Below are 12,872 nucleotides of genomic sequence, written 5' to 3'. Positions count from 1 at the left end.
TACTTTTTTTTTTTTAATATGAAATAGGAAACTTGAGTACTTTTGGACAATAAAAAACTTTCAGGTAGTTAAAGCCTGTATCAGGAATAGTGGCCAGCAGCAGTAGGGAGGTCATCCTTGGCCCTGGTGAGGCCACACTTTGAGTGCTGTATGCACTTCTGGGTCCCTCAGTTTGGGAAGGACATTGAGACGCTTGAGCGCATCCAGAGGAGGGCAACAAGGCTGGTGAGGGGCTTGGAACACAAGCCCTGTGAGGAATGACTGAGGGAGCTGGGGTGTTTAGCCTGGAGAACAGGAGATTCAGAGGTGACTTTGTCACTCTCTTCAACTCCCTCAAGGGTGGCTGTAGTCAGGTGGGGCTTGGTCTCTTTCTCCAGGCAGCAACTGACAGAACCAGAGGACACAGTCTTAAGCTGAGCCAAGGGATATATAGGTTGGATATTAGGAAAAAGTCTTTTTACAGAAAGGGTGATAAAGTACTGGAATGGTCTGCCTAGGGAGGTGGTGGAGTCACCGTCCCTGGATGTGTTTAAAAGACTGGATGTGGCACTTGGTGCCATGGTTTAGTTCAGGTGTTAAGGCTGGGTTGGACTCGACGATCTTGTAGGCCTCTTCCCACCTAGTGATTCTGTGTGATTGTGTGATTCTAACTGTGTATTACAACTCTATGAGACTTATAAAATCCCCACTTGTATTTAGGCAACCTTCTCAACTCCACCATTAGTCAAATGTTATAAATCCAAAAGCCTAATTCAGATTCCAACTAATTTGATTCACATGTATGTTTCATCTTCGCATACAACACACTTTCCTTACAACTGTATATATGGCAGTAAACTTCTCATCAGCAGAGCTCAGAAATTTACACAGGATCCAGATTTTGTTTGGGATCAATTTAATCAACATTGTCAAAACCAGATGTTTACCAAAGCTTCTTTGGGAGAAACATGTGAACCCCTTAAGCAAACAATACCCCTAAAAAATGGGAGAGGCCTTCACACCAGTGTTGCAACAGCACCTATTGACTTCTGCACAGCTTTCCACAGGCTCGCACAGCATCGTTTGTGCAGTGATGTGTACAGCCAGATGAATGATAGGCTTTCCCATCAATCTACAGAGGATTTCTAATTTAAGATACAAGATTTTTGGACTTCATAATAATTGGAAAGCAACCATGATGGTAGTCTATGCTGACAATGTCGTTTGGGGTTTTTTCTCCTTGCAATTAGTTATGGAGAATATTAAGAAAAATCTATCAACATCTGTAGCACCTAAACCACATTTTAAGTAGGCTCCAGAGGATTTGCACATTTGCCGTCAAAGATGCATGACATAAAAATTCAAAGAATTTTTCTTTTCTTTTTAGCATGCCATATTTTAATACTTAGATTATATGTAGGAATTCTTCTGACTCATCATATCTGCACAAAACCCTGGTGGAATCAATCTTTATTACTCATACAAATAGTATCATTTTAGCAGATTTTAGTCCAATATAATATAAAGTGTTGAGCATAAGCCAGAACTGTAATTTACAAATTATTTGCAGGCTACCAACCAATCTTTGATGGTGCTATTCTCTAATAATGGTTTCAGATAGTAAGAGATCAATAAAATCATCTTTAAATGAAAGCAGAAAAATTTAATAAAACACATTCTCTTGGACAAAAAAAAAACCCTAAAAATTATTTAAAGTAGGTATAATATACACCAACTAAATATCCCATCACAGATTTCCCCAACATCTATTTGAGCCAGCTTTTGATTACCATCCATCAACCTGCAAAAAATGACAGACTATATGGGAATAACACTTTCTGGTGATAAAAGCTGACCCAAACAAACAAACTTTGCGCTGTATACAGGCCAGAGCTTCAGTCATTAAATTACTAATTAATGAAATGTGAAAACCAGCACAACAGGTAATAATATCAGTATCTCCTATGTAGAATATTAAGATTTTGCTCGTGGTCTGCAAGTGTTACAGCACACAATGCATGATAATGCAATGACTATTCTAGAAGAATATAGAGTGTATAACACATGATCTATCCAACAGTACAAGAGAAAACAATATAATCCAGCACATAATCATGAGCTGAATTGAAGAAAAACATTGTATATCATCTCTCAAAACCAAAAGCCACATTTTAGCAATTATCCAGGAAAATCTCAGAAGAATGACCTAGCACTTATGACTCTCCACTCCCAATACAAAAGTCACATAAATTATAAAATATAGCAAAAGGCTAAAGACATTACCCATGTTACATAAAGAAAAAAAAATCAATATTTACAGGATAAAGCACAATTTTCCATTTATTTGCATGCTTCCTAGACTTACCCAGTTACAATTCAAATGATGATCACTAGAAACCCTCTTATGAATGGATATGTATTTTTCTTCTGCTGGAACATATTATACTAAAAAAAAAAAAGCTTCATACAGAAGTTTTGCTTTTTCAACTTTTTTAAGTAAGGGTAAAAATCGAAACAAAGTAAAAAGTGGAAATGCTTTTTCCCAATAAACTGTGACAGAAACTAGACAATAACTTGAAATTAGGGTCTTCAAATTTTACAGGTAATGTGTACTCCTCAAGGAGAAGAAATAATTCTAATTAAATTATTCATTTAAAGATTTTGGACTTCTTTCTTTTCATAGTTGGTCATAATGGACATTTTTTTCTTATTATAGTAAGGATTTTGAATGGTTTGAGCTTTTTAATCCTGATTATTAACAAAACAATGAAACTGCTTAATAATCTATTAAATATATAAGAATCTCCTGTTCCTTTTAGTCAAATTGTTCTTACAATTCAAATTTACCAGGAAAAAAGTGCCCTCCTGGTTGAATTCTCTATGAAATTTCTAAGACAGCTACTAAACAAGCACAATTTTTTATGTTTACAATTTTTGAATGCCTCATTAGTAGTATTCAAAATATATATACATTACCAGACTGTATAACATGTCAGCTATTGTTCCTGTTCCTAGTGGTTGAAGAGTGAAAAGCATCCAGTTGACACAGTATTTTGAAGTTCAGTCTTAAATTTTAAGACATTCTATGAACAGACATATGTCTATAATTGCTGAAAACAATATAAGTGTTGCATGGCTTGAACATTTTGCCTGACTATGCAGAGCTCCAGGTCTGGAATAAAAAAAAAAGATCATTCCCAGACCAAGAGTTTGCTCACACTAATCTCATTGCAAGGCTGGGGTCAAACACACAGCTCGTAGTAAATTTCACATTTACATATTCAATATAAAATTTGCTGTTGGCAAATATGACCTTAACATTTAGTTTTCATGAACAGTCACAGTAATCAAGCACCAGAATATAAATGCTCATGAAAAATGAATAAAAAGTGGTCCTAAAGAGTTTGAAATCAAATTCTAATTCTATATTTGAATAAATATTACTCTACAAACCTATTCTTATTTGTTCTGTTTTGAATCTTATCAACTTCAATATGACAAAAAAAATAATTCCTGGACAAATTTGTATTTGAAGTAATGTTTTAGATCAATATAAGCAGTTAATTCTTCTAAGCTTCTTGGCTGTTCAGGATCTAATCTCTGAGAAAGTTCTTTTAGTACTTCAGGGAAAGTGCCCAGTGGGAAAAGTTCTCAGCTGAGAAAACACATAAGAATTCTGTGATTCTGTAGCATACTTTCATGCCATTTAATGCAGTAGCAGTTTTTCTGCCCCAGATTAATTGCACTGCATCTGGTTGAAGTTGAGAAAATTACTTTGTTCTTCAAAAATATTTGTAAAAAAGAAATTCCCCAACTCAATATGATATGTAAATTTATAATTGTAGGCAAATACATATGTATTCGGCTAAACTGGGATCCAATACAATTATAATTTGAAAATTTCAGAAATCATAGTTCCTGAACATTTTTTAAATAATTTTCATCAGTGTCTAAATTTTAAAGGCAAAACTGGATTTGGAGGTACTCATGCTGTATTTTAATTAACTGGAGTACATTTATAGATATTTTGGAAACAAAAAAGATTAGCATATAACACCAAATAAGTAAAAAAGATTCATATTTCAGCACAATGACAAAAAGGTGCTGAATTACAGTTTTAATCAGTTTATAGCATGAGGTCTTTGTAACTTTCAAAATTAAGCATAAATCTGATATATTAAGCAAAACTGATTAGGCTACTTATCCGATTGCAACCCTTATTTTACTTTTTCTTATTTTCTTAATTAAGCAATAACACCACAGAAATCCATTCTTGCTAGCAGTTAATTACCATTTGAGACTATAAAATCTTATAAAAACAATAATTTATCGACTATTATATAGAGTGAATGTGTTTTCGGAAACAAAATTTGCAACATCAACAATAAAAGAAAACCAAAATGATTTGTATAATTCTATTACATTGCTGCTAGGTTATTATGCAAGAATATTACAAATGAGTGCATGAACTACAGGTCTCACTTTTAGAAAGTCCAAGCCTCTCAAACCTTAATAATTCTAGTTTTATAATTTTCTCTGTGCTCTCTTTTTCTATAAAAATTCAGAAAATAAGAAAAACACTGCTGATGCTACATAGCTCCATGATATTTAATGAACATAATATACAGATGCTTTGACTCAACAAAGCCCCATTTAGATAGCACTTTCCTGTCAAGATATAAAGATCCTGGAATACTGAAAGCTGCAGTTGTAGAAGTAAAATCAAAAATTTAAATGTCTTAAAGCTTTCAATTTCCAAAGCTCTCAGTGTTTTAATTGGGAAAAGAAGAAAAGAAAAAAAAAAGAACCCAACCAAAGACTCAAAAACTTTGTTTCACAGATTTGTTGTTGCCATTGTTGTGTAGGTGATTCTCTTTACCCTAAAACCTCACTTATTGATTGATGGAAAGATGCTTTATAGTCTGTGAAAACTTGCAATCTTTAATGGTGATGGATATTTAAACAAAATATTTTATCTGTTAGCATTCATTATGGTAAACTTTAGCACTCACCAACACTTCTCTGCAATCACTCATTCAGAAATCACACATGACCTGAAGTGCACAGGGGATTTTGAATATGTTTTGTATTTGATTTCCCATATAAACATGACCGAACAAACAATGTCAAAAAAAACTCAAGAAATCTGAAAAATGGTGGAGATTTGGTGAAACATGCCTGTCTATCCATTTACCATGTAAGTACTTCATACTCAGAATAGTATAAGAAGGGAATGCATTTCAGAAAATCTAGAAACATCCTCATTACTTCCTACTGCCAGTCAATGCTTAAATATGGGAGCTTATTGATGTAGAACAATCCCTTGAAAATTCCTTTTAACAGGTCAGCACAATTAGAATCTTTTAAATGCTCTCAATCACTACTGGCTTGACAAGGGCAAGTGAAGCGGAATAGAGCTATGAACATTTCCTAGATCACATTTAAAGATATATGTCATTATCCTGGTAATGCCGATTCAGCCTGAGGAGTGACTATTTCCCATTTTTCTCAGAAAAGGATTAATAGCACAGGGAGGTAACTCTTGCAGGTGTCTGCCCAAAAATCTAGAGAATGTGTAACTGGTTTAATTTTTTACTGAAGAGCTTCTTCCCTCAGTAACCAAACCTGCACAGAAGTTCTTCTTGTGACCTGTGAAACTCTTACTACTGCAAGCTATTTTACTGGCCACAGTCTTTCAAAACAGCTAACAAGAAACAGGTAGTACCAAACTGAACTTGTATAACAGCATCAGTACTATCAGGGCAAAAGGAAAAAAAGACCAAAACCATCCAGAAATAGGCCCAGTTCTGACAAACAGATACCAAAACACCAATACCATACTGTACCATACTAGTGGTTGAGAAGTATGGGGTGGGCCATCTGGAAACCTCCATGTATCTGGCTGGAACAGGCCAACACTGGATACTATTGAAAAATTATACAGAGGCCATTCTCCTTTCCTTTCCTCTTCCTCCTCCACCGAACAAACTGTCAAAAGACAAAGACCCAATGTAGAGAAAAAAAGACCTAAAAATATGTACAGGTGTTAGATAATCCCTGGATTAAAAGCTTTTTCCTGGCACCCACTTGACTTTACTATAGTGAGAACAATGAAATTTCTGAAGAATTAAATCAGGTATTTTAACTCCTGGAAAGTTGTCAGAAGACTATGTGTGTGTGTTCATTTGCACTTCTTTGAGCACACCTCCTACTTGTGACTCCTCCTGGCTAATTAATGAGTACACCTGCTCTAGTCTTCCCACTGCTCTCTCAGGTCCACATCAAGCCATTAGAAATACAGAAGTTGCCTTTTGGAGGTGAACATTTGCTTTCAGTCTATATCACATGGTTGTTACCTGTTTAAAGAAAACATAACTGGTGCCAGTTGGACAGTATTTTCTAGTCCTTATGAGTAAATGAAATCTTCTTAATAGTGACCAGAGAAGATAATTTCCATGCCCATAGGAGTTTTCATTTTTCCTACATTAAATTGGAGTGTTTTGCGTCTGTTTAATTTTTCTACCTTTTGGAGGCTATGCCCAGAAAGAAAAACACTGGGTCCCAGAACTAAAGTGTAATTGAGTTTTAGCTCCACAACCAGGAGATGCTGTGCAGAATGAAATATTCCAAAAAATCTTTTGGAGGGTAAAGTGCACTCACGTACAAATAAAGATGAAAATATTTCTATTTGCTTTGTAAGAAAGAAGAGAAACCTGAGCCTTTACAGTAAAAGTATCAATGTAAACAAGGTCACAAACAAAGCATATTTGATGGTACACTTTAAATCCACTCCTCAACTGTTTCTTTTCTTTGCAGCTCAGGCTTTCAGAATTAATAGACCTGCATGACAAAGGAGGAACCAAGGACAGTTATTTGAAGGATGTTGTGCCGTAACTGGTGATTCAATCTTGCACTCTATCCCGCTAAACCCTAATGGATTTTTGCTTTGAGGAGCGTAGCTATGTAATAAGGAAATAACAATATTAATCATCTAGGCTTGGTATTAGTCATGACGGAATATTCTACTCCCTTCTATTAAAGCTCAGCAGTAATGATGAGTAGTTTCAAAAGATGAAATCTTAATAAAATTACTAATAGAACTACAGGTATCTTGAGAAAAAGAAATGAAAATATAAATTAGGAAGACTAGAAACATATTAACATATTTTAAAAGTCTGACATCATAGTACTTGAATAAATTCAAGTTTTTACAGAGTTTGGCACAATTAAAACACTAATAAAACATAGCTAAAACCAGATTAGAAAAGCAGATGAACACACATTAAGAATACTGCTCCAGGATATATCCAGATTCCAGGAATTTCCAATACAGAGCTGAAAACAGCTGAAACAGGCTATTTACAGCTGTTAGGTTCTTTTCCACTTGATGGGCACTTATTTCAAATCAGTGCTGAAATATTTGACAGATTATTATTAGCTCAAATTTCATAACTATGAGGATATTCAATAACAGGTATTTTCATTAATTATATCAGGATAGCTAAGGTGACATCAGTTTATTATTATTATTGTTGTTGTTATTGCTATTGTTATTGTTATTACTCAAGTCTTAGATAGCAAACAGCAGCTGTATGGAAAGAGTAAGTATTGGATTTCCAGAAAGTTTAAATTTCACTTTTAAATTCAGAAGTTAAAAGCTGCAGATTGATTATAGTCTTAGAAGCACTGGCTGTGCAGCTTCCACATTTAGAGTCGCCATTCTGTCTAGAGGGGAAAGGATTAAATGGCTGTGCCACGAGTTATAAAGTACAGGAGAACATGAGAAAGTGGTAATCTGTGTTTGCAGGTTGCTATTATCACTTCATGAAACTGCAAAATATTAATGCAGAGTTACTTTTCTATAACAGATTCAGAAGTACTTAATAAAATTCAGAGAGCTAAATCCTATAATAGTCTAGGTCTCTGTTTCATAGTTAAGGAAACAAAGATAAGATAATAACATAATTTACCAAAAGACACATCTGTAAGGTCAAGATGGAGGGAGATTTCAGATCATTTGGTTTCCTGTCTTAAAAATACAATATGCTCATTCTTCTGCTTAAAAATATTTACAAGAAACATTGCCAAAGCTATTCAAATTGAGTTTTAAAAATGAGTTTTAATGAGACCATAATTTTAAGAGTAAGAGTTTCATTAGCTGCAGATGATTGCAGTTAAGCAGCAACAATCCCTGCACTGCCATTTTCACATAACATAAATGACTCATGGAGAGTTAGCACAGTTACAGCTCTGCTGTGAATGTTGGGAAAAGGGGGAAGCAAAAGATTCAACACAGTGCATGAGGACATCTCACATCAGGTCATTCTTCTGGAAAAAAATGGTGTCTTGTGCAAAATGCAGGCAGTGCTTGAAATGAACCACAGTGCTACATACTGTAGTTACCTTTGCATAAAATCCAGCAAAGCCTGAATATCTATTCTGTCTTTATAGCTACCTGCAACTACATGAGCTTTTCCTGTTACTTTTCAAGGAAAGCCCAAATGCCACATTAACTGACACATGCAAGCTGTCATTTTTCATTAGAAACATTCCCTGAATGTTCTCCAAATAGAAGAAATAAGAAATTACTTCATACCCATAGTCATTTAATCTTTTCTATTTCCTAAGACAAAAAAAACCCAGATGCTAAGATGCAAAGAGATATGCAACCATAGTTATTGATACTATCTGAGATGTTTCATTCACAACATTAAGAACAGAGACAAAATTAAACACATCAGCCTTCATTCAACTGCAATTCTACCTTGGCTCTAGATGATTTGGTGCACCACAACCCTGAGCAGCAGATCCAACACAAGGTTTTTGGTAGTATCCAACAGAACTGACATACTCTCCTACTCGTAGCCATTTACAAGTGTCTCAAGGACCACTCTCACTCTCTTCCAGAATCTTGTCCATTTTTATTGACATAGTTGCTAGACCCAGAACCATCAACAACATCCATACAACCATACTGTTTGTGCTTGTCTATCCAACTTTAAGTTTGGACAATAAATGAAGGTAAAAGCTAGAAATACATTAATTTCCAGCCTTAAAAATAATCATTTCTATTACGGTGGATAACCACATCCACTAGGTCTGTGGACTGACAAGCTGTGCATTGTTTTGTTAGACCTTATTAATTAGACAGAAGCCAAAACTCATAGATTTGTCTGTGAATAATCCTAATTTCAGCCTTTTAAAATTCTTGTTGAAAATTTTAAAGGAGAGTCTACTAAAGAAATAATTAAAACATTACTGAGTAAAAAGTGCACAAAGTTATGTAATTAAACAGATATAATGGACTCTTCTCCTACATACAAGTTCATATTGCATTTTTGGGCTGAAACTGCCAGTTTGAAAGGTGCTGAGAGATATTTTTTTATGATAAATTGCTATAGTTTATTTTTTTCTGCAGCCTCCTCCTGTATTGACACTTCACCTGAGAGACCATGTCTTTACCTCATCACATGAGAGCACTAAGACTGAAGCAATGTTATGCTGCACTTAGTTGGGGCTCTTTACAACCCAAGAGAAACAACAAGCTGACAGTCAGTCATGGATAGAAACCCATCATGTCCTTTCATGGTATGAACAATATTTTCACCTTCTACAAGCAGAAAACGAAGCTCAAGATTAAGGGATTCACCTAAAGCTAAAAAAAAAGTAATCAGAAAGGAACCATGTAAAGAAATCCAGTAAGGTACACTAAGAACTGAGTAAAACTACCTATCTAGGTTTATGAGAGTCTATTAGTCCATCTATCTATCTATCTATCTATCTATCTATCTATCTATCTATCTATCTATCTATCTATCATCAAGAGTAATGAAAGACAATAAAGACAACAGAGTGCCCACAATGTTAACTAAGATCACTGTTCATTGGGGAAGATTCTCCCTGCTATTAAAGATGTCATGAGTTTGATTAAACTACCTAATTTTGAACCTCAAATCATTTTATATACATAGTATGGTTATTAGTAAAGCAAGATTAAATACCAGGGTCGACTAATCATCAGTTTCATACAATAGGCTGCAGTGATTATGCCACAGATTTTTTCACTGCAGAGCTATGAAGATATGACATATGTTTAAAAAGTTTCCATAAGCAGCAACATATTTTGCATGTAGGAGAAGTATAAATGCTCATTAGAGTAACACTGTAGATAAAAGTCTGGATTTTTTACAGGTATCTTCAGCATTATCCACTGAAAAAAATTACCCACTGGTTTGCAATGAAAATTTTCTAAGACATTAAGACAACCCAAACATTAACACATCATACAGAACATTGTACCTGCTAAGCCTTAATTAGGTAAAGAAAAAATCAGAACAAAAAACAAAGCTACAAGTTCAGGTGTCCTGCAGAGCAACTGCAAAAGTGCCTAGATGCAATATGGATTGAAAATTAAGTTTCAACTCCTGTTCAACTCCCTGCTGCAGGCAACTAGGCTCCACATACTTCTATTTACTCTGTATTACCTTGAGATTACAGCTACAGATCCTGTATTTGATAAATAACCCACAGGATAGAAGTCCAAGAGCAACTCAAGCAGCAAAGGATGTGCAGCAGACAAAACCCTACCTGTGACTCCTGCTGGCACAACAGTTCATGTATTTACTCTTTACCGAGGGCTAAGCCTAAACCCACAGGTTACCACACAATGCAGAACCACATCTATTACCATTATTGCAGCTTTACAATAAATTTACTCCATAAACACGTAGCATATAACAGTGAATGTTTCTGAAAAAGAATGGATTATCAGAGCTCATTTACTTTGGCTTTTTTATTTATATTATATATCATAACTCTTATGCATATTTTTATAAAATGTCATATGGAAATTTGATCCTATTTAAATATTTGTCAATGTTTGCTATGAAATATTAAAAATTATTCTTAATTAAAATAAGCATTTAATTTAGAACTTATTTGCTTCTTGAATTCCTAAGCCATTACCAAATACATAAATGCACATCCAAAATTGGTAAGATACTATTTTTTAATTCATAGAGAATTATCTACAAGGAATTTAAGAAGCAGATTATGTTAGATAAATAAGGTATAAATCAAAATTTAACATAACACTTGCTACTCCATGTCAATCCCCTCTTTCAACTTTTCCAAGACCTCTTTTCTTCCCGTGAATGGGTTTCAACCTTATCATAAATAGCCAACAGATTAATGTATCATTTTGAGGGTTTAGAGATTGTCTCAGAAAATAGAAAATAAAATCCTGATGTCCTAACTAATTTTCAATCTGCATTCAAGTGTACAAGGCCACTCTTTTAGTAATAGCTTTCTCATGTTTTGTAATTCCAACATTTAAATCCCACTGAGATATTTTCCATATTAATGCATATTAAACAAATCAACTGCAGTAAACTTATAAAATATTTACAACCTGATCATTGTTGCACAGACAAAACTTAAAAGCAATATAAATACAACTATTAGCCAGTGTATACAGAAGGGGGTATGATGAAGGCTCTGAAGAATGAAGTAGGATTTTCAGTAGATTTCCAAAAGGAAACAAGTGTGCAAAAACACTCTGAAGAGTAGTGCAGTGATCTAATCTTTCTGCCTCCAATAAACTTCTTCATCAGAACTTCATCCGTATTAACTCCTGCTTTCTATACCTGAACAGCCCATGTTCACTGATCTGTCATAGAGCAGAATGCTGGATGAAACAAAAAGACCATCCTTGAACTGGCAAAGAGTCAGAAAGAGAAGATTTCAAACATGTCAGCACTGCATTATTTTAAAAATACAGGTTCAAATGCTATGGAGTTAAACAGGATTTAAAGGTAATTTATTTGGCAATATTTTAATTTCTGGCATTGTTTTCTGAAATAAAGGATTTTCTGCTTTCGTAAGTATTTAAGAAGAGTCAAAAAAAAAAATATGGCTAAAGTACATGATGCATTTAGCAAAGCTGATTCACCAGACTACAACTACAATTCAGATCTCTCAGAATTTCTCTTCTAGAAGAAATCTCCTTAATAAAATTTTATTTTATACCCAAAATGATAGCATATTAACAAAAAAAGAAGAACATCCCCATAAGGAACAGCCTGAGGATGAGTGGCAGATGAATAATTTTCTCTCATTTTTTAAATAGGATTAAAAGTAACCAAACAACAAATCTCCAACATAGTGCAAATTACAGCTGTTGAAAATAAAATGACCCCACACAGCCAGAAAGGTGTAGCACTGCCAAAATTTGACAGCTATTAGATGGAAGAAGAAATGCTGGAATTTGTACAGCTCAAATCTTCATAATAAAACAATCACCTTTAATATAGAAAAGCCTATCTGAGAAGAGCAATTACACAGATTTAGGAAGAAGAGATTGCACTTTGTTGCTTGTCATGTTAGAAGGTACAGGCATATTTGTTAGGAATAACAATAAAACAGCTGATGCCACTGCATTGATATCAGCATACACTATCATTTCAGCAACTACAAAAGACAAAAAAAGACTAAAAAACAGAAAAGCTCACCACTTCTTCATGCCTGCATTTTCTCACATTAATTCCATTAATCTGTTATTAAAAAGATAAAGAGAAGACTTACTCTACATTTCATAAGCATAGATTTCATTTCACTTTTCTAGAAGAATAAAGACAGAATAATTTGCAGTTTTACTCACCTGTAGAATTGCATCTCCTATAAAGAGCAAACCTGAAAGTTCCGCTGAAAACAGAAAGCATATTTTTCACTCACTTTGTACAAAACATCCAACATTTTGTGTACAAAATTTTTTATTTAATTTAATGCTTTTGCATTATCTTTTAAAATGCAAACAAAAACATGATTAAAACTTCAACATAAAACTTCCAATAAAATTACTTGTATTTTCCTTTATAAACCCAAAATACTTGTGT

At 34.1% G+C, this 12,872-nt stretch overlaps 1 protein-coding gene across 1 annotated transcript in view; it reads right to left on the bottom strand.

Annotated features, from left to right (window-relative positions):
* The window catches only part of SNTG1 (syntrophin gamma 1), a 316,256-nt gene that overhangs the window by 114,502 nt on the left and 188,882 nt on the right, over positions 1–12,872 (bottom strand). The window contains exons 6-7 of the mRNA XM_031066535.1: positions 12,638–12,681; positions 12,489–12,530 (exon numbers count right to left, since the gene is read on the bottom strand). Coding sequence (XP_030922395.1) covers positions 12,489–12,530; positions 12,638–12,681 — 86 coding nt within the window. The remainder of the gene's footprint in view (positions 1–12,488; positions 12,531–12,637; positions 12,682–12,872) is intronic.

This window comes from Geospiza fortis, unplaced genomic scaffold (genome assembly GCF_000277835.1).
Source record: "Geospiza fortis unplaced genomic scaffold, GeoFor_1.0 scaffold53, whole genome shotgun sequence".
NCBI classification, from domain to species: Eukaryota; Metazoa; Chordata; class Aves; order Passeriformes; family Thraupidae; genus Geospiza; species Geospiza fortis.
Note: the sequence above shows the minus strand (reverse complement) of the source record. Positions and strands in the feature narration are given on the sequence as shown.